This window comes from Odontomachus brunneus, unplaced genomic scaffold (genome assembly GCF_010583005.1).
Source record: "Odontomachus brunneus isolate Ranch 3 - 2012 unplaced genomic scaffold, Obru_v1 Obru_scaffold_113, whole genome shotgun sequence".
Taxonomy (NCBI): Eukaryota; Metazoa; Arthropoda; class Insecta; order Hymenoptera; family Formicidae; genus Odontomachus; species Odontomachus brunneus.
Genome location: NW_022639563.1, coordinates 426,294 through 440,490, shown reverse-complemented (window position 1 = coordinate 440,490; position 14,197 = coordinate 426,294). Strand labels below are relative to the sequence as shown.

General features: G+C 42.2%; 2 protein-coding genes across 11 annotated transcripts in view; one reads left to right on the top strand and one right to left on the bottom strand.

Moving 5' to 3' along the window:
- Positions 1-651: 651 nt before the first annotated feature.
- The window catches only part of LOC116849366 (acetylcholine receptor subunit alpha-like), a 93,964-nt gene continuing 80,418 nt past the window's right edge, over positions 652-14,197 (top strand). For 4 of the 5 annotated variants that reach the window (XM_032826455.1, XM_032826450.1, XM_032826459.1 and 1 more), the window contains exon 1: positions 654-1,409. The gene's annotated coding sequence lies outside the window, so the exon portion shown is untranslated. Of the gene's footprint in view, positions 1,410-14,197 lie in introns of all 5 variants that reach the window. The other variant, XM_032826457.1, reaches the window with a different exon arrangement.
- On the bottom strand, positions 4,926-13,996 carry LOC116849369 (dynein regulatory complex protein 9). Of its 6 annotated transcripts, none has more exons than XM_032826473.1 (8): positions 13,730-13,996; positions 13,524-13,647; positions 10,036-13,002; positions 9,875-9,976; positions 8,863-9,109; positions 8,483-8,689; positions 7,942-8,073; positions 4,926-6,711 (listed from the first exon to the last, which is right to left on the bottom strand). In XM_032826473.1, exons 3-8 carry the CDS (start codon positions 10,188-10,190, stop codon positions 6,511-6,513), a joined length of 1,044 nt encoding a protein of 347 aa, XP_032682364.1. In that variant the 5' UTR covers positions 10,191-13,002; positions 13,524-13,647; positions 13,730-13,996; the 3' UTR covers positions 4,926-6,510. The 6 variants fall into 6 exon arrangements, with proteins under 6 accessions (XP_032682364.1, XP_032682366.1, XP_032682362.1 ...); XM_032826475.1 differs by having other exon boundaries at positions 10,036-10,616; XM_032826471.1 differs by having other exon boundaries at positions 10,036-13,647.

The window sequence follows — 14,197 nt, the reverse complement described above, 5'->3', positions numbered from 1 at the left end:
TAATTAAGCGTAATAACACTTTTCCTCGATGAATTTTGCAACATATGCCATATTTATAAATAAAGAATGTTGCTACTTTTAATCATTGTAGTGTCATAAATTTTCGGTCATTCGCTAAGCAAACAGTCGAAATATCTAGTCTTCCGGCTTTGGGAACAATTTAAATTCCTAGAAGACGGTATGATGAAATTCCTTTATTGTATAGGTCTTTATTTTTACTTGTTTTCTTTTTTTCATTTGTTCTTATTTTATGATAGAAATTAAGATTATGAGAGAAATTAATATCGCGATAACACTTTCTCTAATCGGTTATTAATTGTATTGACATATCGGTTTGCTCATCGAAACTGAAATATGAATCGTATGAAAAACCTCTGGTCGATAATTAACTGTTTCCACTGCGACGTCACATTTAAACGCGCGGCGATGTTTTCATATAGTTATTTACATATAAGCCGCGATCCGTTACACGCTCCCAACGTGAGTGTCATTCTATCTTTGTTGCTCATTGGATGTTGGACGAAGATAGAATACGCTCGCGGTCGTTGGGAGCGTACAACGGATCGCGGCGATAGTTCGGGCAGGCGTCACTACCGGCACAATCGGCGTCGCGCGGTTTTTTGTTCGAGTCGCGCGCGGTGGGGAGAAAGTCAGCCCGTGTTTACTTCACTTCGCAGTGTTTCGCGTTCGTCAGCGCGAGCTGTTGGGAAGATCGGTATTCTCAGTTCTCGAATTTTTCGCGTCGTGAGAGTATCTCGCTCTTACGAACGAGCGTCGGGAGTGACGTGCGATCACCGCGACGTGTTAATTAACGTTAATTAGTGTCGTCCTTCTCCGATATCGATGTGGCCTATGTGTATCGCGTGTCCCGAGCCGGCCGGCGGTATGGCGTTCGTCTTCGATCTATTGAGCAGTGCTCGGTTTACGCGTTATTTATCCGCAGAATCATCGTCGCTCGGGCGATCGAGCATCGACATTGTCGAGTGAGAACTTCCGTATTACTTGAGGTATGCCCCAGTGATCAGCTATTTCTCGGTGTATGTGCCCGAATTCGCGGTCGTCGTGTTTCGCGTCGCGAGGTGGCATTCCCGTAGCGTCGTGAAGTTGCCACCGGATAATTCGAATTTTTCGCATGTCGCCGTAGCAGCGCATCCAACGAGTGTCGGGAGTGTCGTGAGTAGAGTCGGCCGACCTTTCGTGTCCGCGTCGTCGTTTGCTCGTTGCGAGTGCGTCATAAACGCAACAAGACCGCCGATTATCGTACATCGTGTTAATTAGCGTCGCGGAATCGTGATCAGTTGGTGTCTTTCCTCCTGGACAGACTTGTATCTCGCGAGTGCCTCGAGTGCAAAAAGTGTGCCGCAGAGACGGAGCTGTCGGCGACGACGGTTATGGCGACACATCGACTGGTGAGTAAATTAGATCTCTGGGTTCGCGCAATTGATTGTCCGATAGTCTCGCGCCCGGTGACGAAATTCAATGGCACGCGTCGTCACGAATTAGTTAACTCTCTACTGCTCACTGAGACTCTGAAGTCACAATATAGTTTTATCATTATTTATCTTCAATATGAATGTGTTGTTCCTGTTTTGATCGATGTGACGTGAAAGTCATAATATGGCTGCCTTTTTTTAGTATGTTGGCAGTAATAAAAGTTAATATTTATCACCTATTTTAAGAAAATAGAAGATTAGAAAAATGAAATATTTCTTTATATGTATTAAATAATGTAATTTCAAATATGTAAATGAAACATTTTTTAAACGTGAGAAATTATGGGCAGTAAAGAGTAAAAAAACCAGAAAATAGTGGTTTATCGAAATGAGGCGTCGGCGAGAGTTGTAAAGTCAACGTTGGTACACGTTCCAATGACAATGAAGCATTTTCGGCGAATCACGCGAGCTATTAACATACGTGGCGTATGAAAAATTTTATGGCTCGAGTTCTCCGTATGAAAAGTCAATGTTTTGAATAATTTTTCCTCTCTTATCTTTCATACTCTCAACGCGATCAGATATTTATTTGGAGAATACATCGGAGAGACTTATGCCACACGCCGACTCAGATATTCGTAAACATCTCTAGTAACACGAAAATGAAAGTAAAAAATCGCGGCTTTCGATTTCGTACAAAATCTCGCCGGTGTCTCGCCTTATGCTGACGTTGTGTCTGTTTGCTCGATGCAATGCGTTGATATGCTTCAATCAAGCGGATACATTCGGAGGCCGGTATTTCCGTCTGATTATCGAAGCCTGGGCTCGCCCAGCGCGTTCTGCCAATCACTCGTGAGCGAGTCTCTCACACGTTCGAGGGGATTGTCCGAATGCCGGCGTGGTATCTAATCTAGTGGATCATTCGAATGTCTAATTGCGATTTCGGTCGCCTACATTAACCCACGCTGGCGCATGCTAAAAGCCACCATGCGAAAAGTTTAAAATTCAAGTATGAAATACATGAACACCGAAAGTAAAGTCATGAACACCATGTCGCCACAATATTTAGCATCTCGCAATATTTAGCAGAATACATTTGTCGAGTACATTTTGTCGGTAATAGTGTTTACGTTACGCTTACATTATGCTTTTGCACTTGCAGATAATTTCGTTTGTAGACGCATTTGCCTTTTCAGTTGCGATTTAAAATAATTGCGCAATTCCTCCTACAGCGAGAGTTTTCTGCTTGAATAAGCATTTCTCTTTTCTTTATCAGTATTTTATTTGAAGAATTTTGAAAAATAGAATACAAAATATGTATAATTTTCTTTTGTATTTACTATACAATGACAGAAAAAATCTAAGAAATAAAGAATATTTATTCGGTGGATACTAATAACATTTACTCGTACTAAAAATATTTTAAATAAGAAAAATAGTTTAAATAAGAAAATATACATTTTTTTAAATCTTAGCTTTTCATATTTTACGTAATAAGATTATTTAAATTTAAGTAATAATATATTTAATAATATATAAAAGAATTTAAATTTAAGTAAATATGTTATTAGTACTCATCAAAATAAATACTTTTTATTTTTTAGATATTTTTCTCTCAATATATGAGATAAAAAATATATTTCAAACAAAAAGTATTTAATATTTTAACACGAAACTTCTCCGAGTATACCACTTAGAGAGTGGTAAAGATTTAAGGTGCAGGCGGCTGAATACGTTGTAAGTAGCCAAGCTATCAAAATGATGAAAGATCCAGTATACACTTGTTCTTGTCACTCTGCGATGGCACTTCGCGACATAAGATTTTCATTCGTACTTCTCCTTTGTATTCATACGATTGGAATTGTGTTAAAGTTTTGGTGGCTCGTGAACTCGTAAACACGCAGGAATAATCTCTGGCAAAAAGCGACAGTAACGCGCAAGGAAATCATATTTGTTTTCCATATTAATAACGTTGAAAATTCAACTCGACGAAATTATGCTGGTTTCAATCTCTGTCCGAAATGCATCCGCGAAAATGACGCGGCTGTTCCGGGCCACCCAACCGTAAGAAGTTAATATAACGTGACAAGTTTCGTATAACATTTCGTCGCGCTAATTCAGAGATTTGCGATGATCAAAGTCGAAGCTGCAGAATTTCACAGGGGTGGTTTTGCAAGGCTCTTGAGTAGCTTCATTTTCAGCATATCTTATCGATGTACGAAAGCTGGGTCAGCAAGGCAATTGCATACACACACACACACACACACACACACACACACACACACACACACACACACACACACATATATATGCATATATATATTATATATATACATACACATATATCTATTATATATACGAGCACACTATCATGTGCGTGCACTGCCACATCGCGTTAACCATTCCTTATATCGTAATCTAAGGAGGTGGCTGGCCGCACGATCGCGGGTGAGCTTGCATGCTTTCGTTCGCTTCGCGCTAGTAGCGGGTCGAAGCTACGTGTTGTAGCTTCGTGAATTTCTCACGAGGGAAAATGCAAGGGCTCGATGGTGTCGCGGTTCTCGACGAGCGCTTTTCCCGCGACGAGGAGAAACAAGCAGCGCTTCATACATCCCTGTCGCCTTAAATTCTCGAACTTTCTCGGATTAAAACTTCTCTCTTTTTCTCTTTGTCTCTTTCTCCTTCTTTCTCTCTCTCTTCTCTCCCCCTTCTCGCGGTACTTCCGGTAAACCGTTCCATAAAAATGAAACTACCTAGAAGCTCGCATATGGCGCGAGCGATGGCAAAAGGCGGGAATCGATCGACTTCCGCGTAATGTTTTATTTAAGATGCGACCGTATCGAAGAATCAGCCAAAAACGACCCGACGATTTTTCACCTTCACCTGAAAAATTGCCAGGCGAAAGGAAGATGATTCTGTCAACTCGAGACGTGAAGTAATCATTTTGTTATCTTTATTGTATTTATATAAACAGTGTTTCTACTTAGTAAATACCGACGCATTTTTTTATTGTTCTTCGGGAGAGAGGAGGAGGGAGGTAGAGATTTCGGGGACCACGTGGTACGTAAAAAGCACGTTGATACTCGATTTTCGTAAGCTGAAAGTCTGAAGGAAGGGAAAACCACGTTAATTAAAAAAAACCTGAAATTATAATACAACATGCAACGCGTGTGAGTGCGTGTACATGCATGTTTTTAGTTTCCTCTTATCGATCGTGAATATTGTACGCGTGTGATCGATAGGTTGTGTGTGTGTTAGGCCTTCCGGAAGTATTACGAAAAGGGAAAACGCCTAGAATTACGACGCTTACATTGAAATTAAGCGCCGTAGTGCGACGGACTGTACGTGCATTTGCACACTGCAGCGAATCGCGTTTCTTAAGTGTAGTTTCCACAATACCTTTTTACTAGCACGCTAGTGCATTTGTGGTAAGCGAAAAAGGGTATTTCAAAATGCTGGCGAACTGGCTTGCCGTTTTCGTCGCCAGCTAGAGAGTACACCACTTAGATTAGGATGTTCAGCAGACTGCTAGTATCGTAGACGACGCCAGTAGGTAGATCTCAGATCGTCTTAAAGCTCGCGTCTCTTAAATTACACGGGTAAAATGGTACTCGGAAAATATTTCAATATATCTAGAAGTATACGAGCACAACTCGCGGATATGCGTACATCATAAATTATTAGGTATAAGGTTCAATCACACAAAGTTGCTTTTCTTTTCAACCTATTTTTTTATTTCTTTTCTTTTTACTTAATTTATACTAATAACTTCTTAAAAAATATTCTGCACATATTAATTAAGTCGCAACAAAGCAAAAGCACGATGTTTCATACGAAAGTGCACCGTAATACTGTCGTGCATGTTTTATTTAGAAAATATTCTCACGAGAGTGAAGTATGTTATCGCACTTTCCCTAGCTGCTACTTTCTCAGTACACTTTTAAACAAATGCATGGAGAGAATATTATAATCCATTTTCCATATAAGTAAAATTTCAAATTTTACTATATTTGTCTAGTAGTGCGGAAATAGACTATCGGTAAAGTCCGTCTTGCTAAGAAACGTAGAAAAACTTTTAACATTTCAGTCCCTAAAATGTAAACAGTACACGTACGAAATGAAAGGGTAGTCAGTTACTGCGGAATGTCGATCTACTTCTCGCAGTTACAAAGTTTTATAGTAATTTTTATCACACAATTCTCTCCGTGTATACGCTAGTAAAAATAAGAAAAGGAACATCGTATATAAACTACTTTTACGCATGGACGCGTGCATGCCATATTCGTTTCGTGCCGTATATAGATAGCCGTGTCGATTATTACAGCGTTTCATGCGGCGTTTCAGAAACGCGCCGCGGGATCCAGGAAGTGCTGCACGGGAAATGAGATTCTTGCGTGAACAATACTCGAGTACTCTGAGTGTTGCGTCACGAAGGAGCTCCGCGAAGAACCGAATTGGCATTCAGCGATTCGTGAAATTTGCGTTTCGTTATCGTAAAAAAATCGCCGCCGATAATGCGTCGCTTCGCTCGCTACGTCGTTATTCGCGCAATTTTCCGCATTTTTTAACGATGAATCTCGTGCTTTTTAATCTTGATGTTTGTGCTTACGGCGATCTTCGCGAATATCGTGTCGATATGAGTAGGAAAAATAAAATAAAGACAAATTATATTTTCCGTCGGAAATATAATATCCGCGTGCGACAAGCAGGATCACAATATTTTCTTTACGAGTGAGGAAAATCATTTTCAAGTAACGCCCGCGTGAAAATTATTCCCTTTTCGATTCCTTCCGGACCGCGGGCGACGATGAGCAAACGAAAATAATTTCAACGCACTTTTCCCGCGGCCAGTCGACGCTCGAGTTTCCCAATTGAGATTGTCTCCTTCTCCAAAACTCACGTACTCTAGTGATATGAATAATAATCAAACATGGGAATGAATTAGCAGCACGGGAGATCAATTAAGCAGTCGCGACCTCGATCAAGTCGCTGATAAATTAATAGCCGTCTACCCGATCAAGTAGAACGAATTAGAGTTGACGCGGTGTACACGTTTAAGGGCTTCAAGTCGGGAAAGTTATTTCTTCGTCTTAACGGCCCGCTTCTTCTTTTTCTCCTCTGGTCGATACGGCCCCAACTTCCGGCGCACCATAACGCCCCTCCACCAGGCTTGCATCCTGATTGCGCTACGGCGCACGTGATCCTCGTGCTCCTTTTGCCTTCTGAGCGCCTCCTGCTCCGCAAGGTATGTGTCGATGAATTCCTGGTTACTGCGGTACTGTAACACAATAACCGCTGTATCCTACTTCAGCGCGAGCTTACCGACATATATTATCGGCTCGTTGTCCCGCTCGAAATAAGTACAGCTTTCACACAGGATTCGTGAGCTTTGCACGCTGATCACATACCGTCGTAGACAAGGGAGAGATCGATAATAACCGATACACGACTAATGTACGATTAAAAGCTAGGCTATAGAAACCCGCTGAAAAATTTAGTCATGAGAGAGAGAAAGAGAGAGAGAGATGTTATCGAAAAGGAAACTATTGCGTGATGAATAGATCGTTGTTTGATTCAATGTATACTGACCTAATTTCACTTGAAATAATATTCGTTGATTTTTCGTTCGACGTTCCATTTGTCATTTTCGATAAAGAAAGTGGGAACGTAAAATGGGTACAAATTCGAAGAACAATGTGTGCGCGAACACGCGGTAGAAATCTTGTCAAGCTCTTAGCATTACTATTAATTTAACAATGTGTTGTTAATGAAGATTAACATACACACTACAAACTTAATCGTATTACTATGACTAAAACTTCTTTTACAGATTACTTACAGATTTCAGTCACGTCATTCAAAACGATTAAATTATAATCCACACGTTTGAAACGTGCTAAACGACATGACTTGAGATGGTAAAAAACGTGTAAAAGGAGCTTCAGCTTAATTACACGCTTATGCGTTTAAAGATAACACACTTGGATTAGCAGTTGAATATATCAAAGAATCAATGCACAGGCTTTCGATCGGTATGGTTCAGTCCCCGCTCAAATGTACACCCCATACGAAACGTAGGAGCGAATCTTGGGAGTTCTAGCATTCGAATATTCGGCTATCGATAATGATAGTCGAGACATTCCTGCGAATCTCGGCGGACACGTGCTCGACGCGAATTATCGATTCCCCGGCGAAACTTCGGCGTGCCCTTTAAACTCGCATAGGCAAGTTACTCGCGCCTGATTGCCAATAGGCTCACGGCGAAACGTGACGCGGTAAATCCACCAGTCACACAGAGAATGCGAAATAAGACCCCGTGATTGTGCTTGTTGCCGGCCGGGATCCTTCTCATCCGGCATTTAAGATTCACGCTGACGGCCGAAATAATGAGCGGCGGAATGCAAATTGAATTACTCACTCGGGTTTCCACCGCGCGTCGCGGGAGAATGAAATGAAAATATTTCTCGTAGCGTGGTCGCGGAAGTCGCGTTGAGCCGCGAGTCATTACCTCCGTTGTAAGGTCCTCCAGGTTCGCGCGAGCATCTTCTATCTCATTGCGGACTTTACGGATCTCCTTCTCGTACATTTTCTTCTCAAGATCATACCTGCATCGCCACTCCTCGATTCGATTCTCGATGAGCTGTAAATTCAAAGCAAATATTTTTGTTATCTCTATAAGGGCGTGTGTGTGTGTGTGTGTGTGTCTCGTCTTAAACTCCGTCGATAAAATTTACTCGGGACAAATTGACGCCTTTCACTCTCCCTTGCTCTCTTTCTCTCTATCTCTCTCTTTTTTTCTCAATGAAACACCAGATCTCGCTATTTGCATGTTCGCTAAGAAAAATCGTGAAACATTTGAATCACCGGGAACTCATTCCGCGACGCTTGAAATCTTTCCATCAAAGAATATACATGCATATATATATATAGGAGCAATGACATCGCCCGGCTTGATTTTAACGACTGTCCTTTCAAAGTTCTTTGCGTCTTCGAGCGCGAGCTGTCTGGAACTTTTATTCCGCACTAAGAGGAAAGAAGTTGGCGCTCACCGCTATACGCTGCGTCAAGTAGCGCATCAATTCGCTATTCACGCGATTCTCGTTCCTCTCGCGCACGTTACAATCGTTGAGAGCCTTGGCCAGCTTGTCCATCTCCAACTCGTAGCGCAGTACATTCTGCTCGCGACGTGCCTCTTCCCACGTTCGGACGTATCTCATCTCCGCGTCCTTAATTAGTTTCAGCCTCTCCTTCTCGTCCTAACGTTTTGCCAACAAGTTTCGTTCAACATGACCACACTTACATCGTGACTGAGTAATAGTTAAACGGTAAAACTTGATGATTCATCGTCGTTATGCGCTCGCTCGCTCGCCCGGTATTCGTAATTTATTGCATCTCATGCGCGATTGTCGGTCTTACGATATTTATATACCCGCGTCAAAGTGAGCTTCCTCGTTAAGTGTTCCTCCGCCTCTTCGTTCGACGTTTTCTTATCGGCGATTGCCTTTCGTAACTCGTCCACGATCGCCTGCACCTTATCGTGTTCCTCCAATAAAAGACGCTCCTGCTTCTCCTGCGACGTGATCCTCTCGATCTCCTCGATTAATACCTCGATAGTACCGCGCTCGCTAATTTCCCGCTTCAAGTCCCGTATTATATTGCCCACGTACAAACTGCAACTGTACGTCCTTTAGTATCAGCGCGAACGGATTACCCGTTGTCGAGTTTACACGCCATCGTATCGAGCAGCGACGGATCGTGGCGGCTTGCGGCATAATCTTGTAATCTATAATAATTCGATATATATATCTATATATATACACACACATTCCATAACGTCGTTAGAATATGAGACGTTATTAGAATTGAATTAGATCAATGAGAATAGTGAATTCACATTTCTATACCGTTTGAAGATTTGAATGATCAGAAGAATTGTGAAGTTAACACGACTAATAACATTTTAAATGAGACAAGTGAAAAATAGGAATATGCAATAGAATGAAAAGCGTTATCGCTACATGTGGCATACTCTGAGAGAAAAAATATCCAAGAAATAAAAACTATATTGAATGGGTATATAACACATATTTGCTTATACTAATACAAAATACTTTGTGAATAAGAAAATATAAATTTTAAAACACCTTAGCTCCCCTAACTGTTTATTAGTACCTACCAGATACCTGCAAGTATTGTTTATTTTTTAGATGTTTTTTCTATCAATGCGCTAACGCTTGCTTGAACGACATAGTCAAAATGATGGAACTCGAGAGAGGATTTATTTATCATTCACGTTCTCGTTCCATTTAAAATTTAATTATCCCGGATATCGATTTGTTCGTTTATGTAACGCATCTAGGCCTCTTCCGGAGTCTCGTTGCGTCTATCCGCGTGAATCCGTCGCTGCGTAGATCGGCCTTACGCTTTCAGGCGTAAACAACCTGTCTTGCCGAAGCTTTTCACGCGCAGCTACCCTCCGTGAATTCGTCGTCCCCGCGGCGTCGTCTTCGCCGAGTGACTGTAGAATTGACGTTCCCGAAATCCTGCGGTGTACACAGAGAACGTCATAACCTCATTTTATTACGTTATTCGTTCGACATACCCAATTTCGGGAAAAGCGTTAGCGACGGTTGCCAGTTGTCTCAGGGTGTTTTGGTAAACGGCCAATGAGTCCGCGCATTCGTCCAGGACTTCCAGGAGGGCCTCACGTTCCGCAGGCGAGAATCCCGCAGAACCGTCAGCTTCTATCGTTGCCATCGTATCTTCGCGGATCGGCGGAACGGTTTATCGTGAATTTCGTGAGTCATCGCTTTTCCACGATAAGTTTACTTGCGCGAGCGCAAGCGCACTCGGATTCGAGATACAGCGCGCGAGAGTGCCGTGCGAAATCGTGGAAATTATTTACAGCGGGAATTAGCAGGAATATTCCGTGATGCAGTGTCCTTTCGCGTGTCGGCTAGGCGTTTTCACGTAGTCTTGGCGCGTGTGTACACGTACGTACATTTTATTTCCAACATCGGGGAATTCAATGTGGAACGTAGCCGACCGGCAGATAGATCATGTCAGTCTGCATCCGTATGATGAACCAATTTATCACGCGTCCGTGCGTAGACTCTGCCCGATCTCACCGTCCACCCGTTGCTTTCGTAAATCCCGAGCAACGTCAACGGAATACTAATCGTCCTTTTGGAAAAACGCAATGAATGCACCAACGAATGATCGACTAAGAGGACGCGCGATTCAAGTTGCGGACATTAAATATAATTTTAATTTTAATATCATGCAAATTGACAAGATGGAATATAATATAGAAATATGAAATAGAAAGGAAGAAAGAAGATAATGAGATGTAACGTTTCCACGTGAATGAGTAACTATTAATTTTAGCAAATACCCACGTATTATTTTACAAAATATTAATCAAAATATATATATCTCCATTTTGTCTCTCTTTCTCTCTCTCCGTGAAACATACGTATTTTACCTTGACTGTACAATAATTGTTAATTTTCAATATCACGTTCTCATTTTCAGAATAATGGAATTATATTATTTTGTATAAAATAACGCAAAAACATATATCCAATGGTCATTCGTTGTTGCACGTAATAAACGCCGAAAGTAGATCCCACTGTACACGTGCGGAAAGTCAGTCGTTCGTTAGTAGTAACGAATAAGCGGATATCTTTTCGCGAAATTTTTTTTTTTTAATTAGTTCACGGACACGCAGACGTTACATCAATCTCTGTACACACTGCCTCGCGATGAACAGAAAAACAAAAAAAAAAAGAGAGAAACAAGCAAATTCGGTGACTCGGCAAACCTCTTAGAGCGAGCTTAAACAGTTTGATCCATTACCGCGTGCTGCCGTGGAAACGAACTCGGCAACCTGGACATTAAAGCGGCAGTTGGCGTAAAAAAGAAGGAGAGGCAGGCGGGGCTTCGTGTAAAGAGCTGCTGGGCCACCGCAAATGAAGGGGAAGCATTCGCCCAAAAGGATCTCTTTTCGTAATGTCAAAAGCGCGAATACGATTTCTGAGTGGCGCGTGACGTTTTTTAATCTAACTTTGGTCGTGAGTCGCCGCGAGAAGCCGCGTGCGCAATTTCGTTAGCATTGAAAAAGGAGAATTGCGCGGAGAAAGCCGGAGTTTCGTTTTAATGCACTCGCGTCGTTCGCCGATCGGATACACTCGCTGAGCGCGATTCTGCTTTTCGTTCGGAAAACTTCGAAGACAGTCTCGCGGGAAAGTTCCTATCCTTTGAGAGTGTAGACATTTAGCACGGGCGTAGAGACGAAGCCAAGTACATCTTGGCTTACACGAAGCCGAGGAAATGTACCGTGTAGTTTCATTGCAACGCCATGGGACGCCTCTCGTGTTATCGATTATAAGTGTTGTGAAATCTTTTATGCTCGCGTTTTGTCTCACTCGCGCAGCAAAAGGTCATATCATGTCTTTCTCTCGTTATTAACCAACTTGCCAACTTTATAATCGCGTGTAACTGCAATTCGATTGTAACTCGACAATAAAACACATACACGTGTGTAGTCAATTGCCAATCGGTTTGCACACTTTTTATCGAATGAAGTTGTCATGTTTCAAGTCGTCGGAATTGGAAGCCACGTGTGTACGCGTAATCGATTACGACAGCAGCCGATGTAGCCGTACAAGGTGTGATATTTGTAGAATGTGAGAGAGAGAATTAATTTCAAATTAAGAGAAAATTATATGTATTTCGAGGGATAATTTTTATATATATTCATTTCCTATTACTATGCAGACATATCAGAAGTGACCTTCAGCTCTGGCAGCTTGAAAATTTTTCCCCGATAAAGTGTGTGTGAAAACCGACTTGCAATCGACTATACATACGTTGTCCGCAGGATAATGTGGCGCGTTGAAGAAGAAGGCGCGTAAATCGCTGAGTATACGCAATAATGCGCTTTGCAAAGATAGGATTGCGGATAAACGCGATCGAGCACGACGCATTCTCCGTTAAAATCTTACGCGCGCGCGCGCGAACATCTTCACGAATGATATTTACATAAGGAAAAGAAAATCGCGGAAACTCGATAAACATCGTTCTACTTGATCTGTCCAAGGACGGGGGGGAGGAAAAGTGAGCGGTGGAGAGCTCTCGTGCGATTCTTTCCTTCATCAATTATTCCGCTCTCATGGACGAAGCGACTAAAAATCGAAAACAGTTAAATTGATACCGACATAATTACTATCCGATCGCGTTAAGGTCCCGGTCACGGCGCTCGTATGGAAGGGGAAAAAATCCCGCGGGGAAAAAACCGAAGGCAAAAAAAGGCGCGCCAGCACGTACCAGTTTGATTGGAAAAGTTTCTCACGTCGGAAGAGGACTTTAATCGAATCTGCATTGCCTGTAAAGGTCCTTCGCGATCCCTCAGGCTCGCTCTCTCTTGTTTAACGCAAAGAACACCGGATCGTGAATACGCGAAAACAAGGTGATGATGTCACAATGAAGCCTGTCGAATTTCGTAGAGTTTATCGGGCCACCTGTGTGGTGTGGCTGCGTGTATATCGGCGTAGGCATGAGCAGTTCCCTGTAGTGATTTTCAAGACCTGTGTCGATTAATCATGAGGTGACACATGTCGACGAAACACATTGAGGCAAAACACATGTCAACGAAACTTCCCAATAAGAACGAACTTGGCGAGATGCAAAGATTAGATGAAGAAAATGTCAAGTGCGTGAAATATGATCCGCGAAATGTGTGAATAATGTCGCGCAAAAATGAGTTAATCCATCAAGTCAGCAGTTTTGAGTCAATTAAAAGTAAAGTGTATGTAAACGCTCTCGACGTAGTAGCTTCGGATCTAGATCTCTCCTGATTCTAGACGTCAAAGATATGAACTGAGAAATCGAATACTACACAGATATGAATTTGTAACTCATGAAACTAAAGATTATAATTTAAACAATTTTTTTAATGAAACTAAATAATTTTTCAATAGGTGTGAAATTTCTTTGCATTCTCTATTAAATATTTGATAGAATCATTCTATTTCACACATTTACAAAAACAAAAGATCTATCACAAAAAACAAAATAATATTAACATACCGAGAATTGAGAGAATAGGACACAATGAGATAGGAATTCGAGTATTCTTTAACAACCCCCCTCCACCTCCAACTTCCATAATCCCATGAAATCGATTTTGGCGGATCGATTCTTTCCAATTTGCCTATAGAAAGGATTAGTATCAGTCGTTATATTTTTACGGGAGATGTTAACATAAAAACGTGACCCTTTTAAAATGTGCATACCCTGGTAACCGAAGGCTGGAATAAAACTTCCGATGAGTTGTGTCGCTACGCGTCCCCTGCAAACTAACAGCAACCGCGCAAGAGTGCACAGCTACAACAATAAACAAAAATTCGGAAAAGTTGAAAAAATATATCGACTCACTCCACTGTTATTTCGCCCAACGGCTCCGACACGGTAATCCCATTCAAGACGAGGGTAAGGACGCACCCTGTCGGCTGTTATCACAGTCCGTAGTGGACCTAACCCGCACGAAGGCAGAGAGAGAGAGAGAGAGAGAGAGAGAGAGAGAGAGAAAGAGAGAGAGAGAGAGAGAGAGAGAGAGAAAGTATACACGCGCGACGGCGTCGTCGGAGACCCCCGACGTTGCGTCGCATCGCATCGCGTCAGGGGTGCGCTTGCGTATTCTCGAGGCGGCGTCGCGACGGCGCGTTCCTGCCGCGCCCGATGTGTGGCGAGGCGCGAGGGCG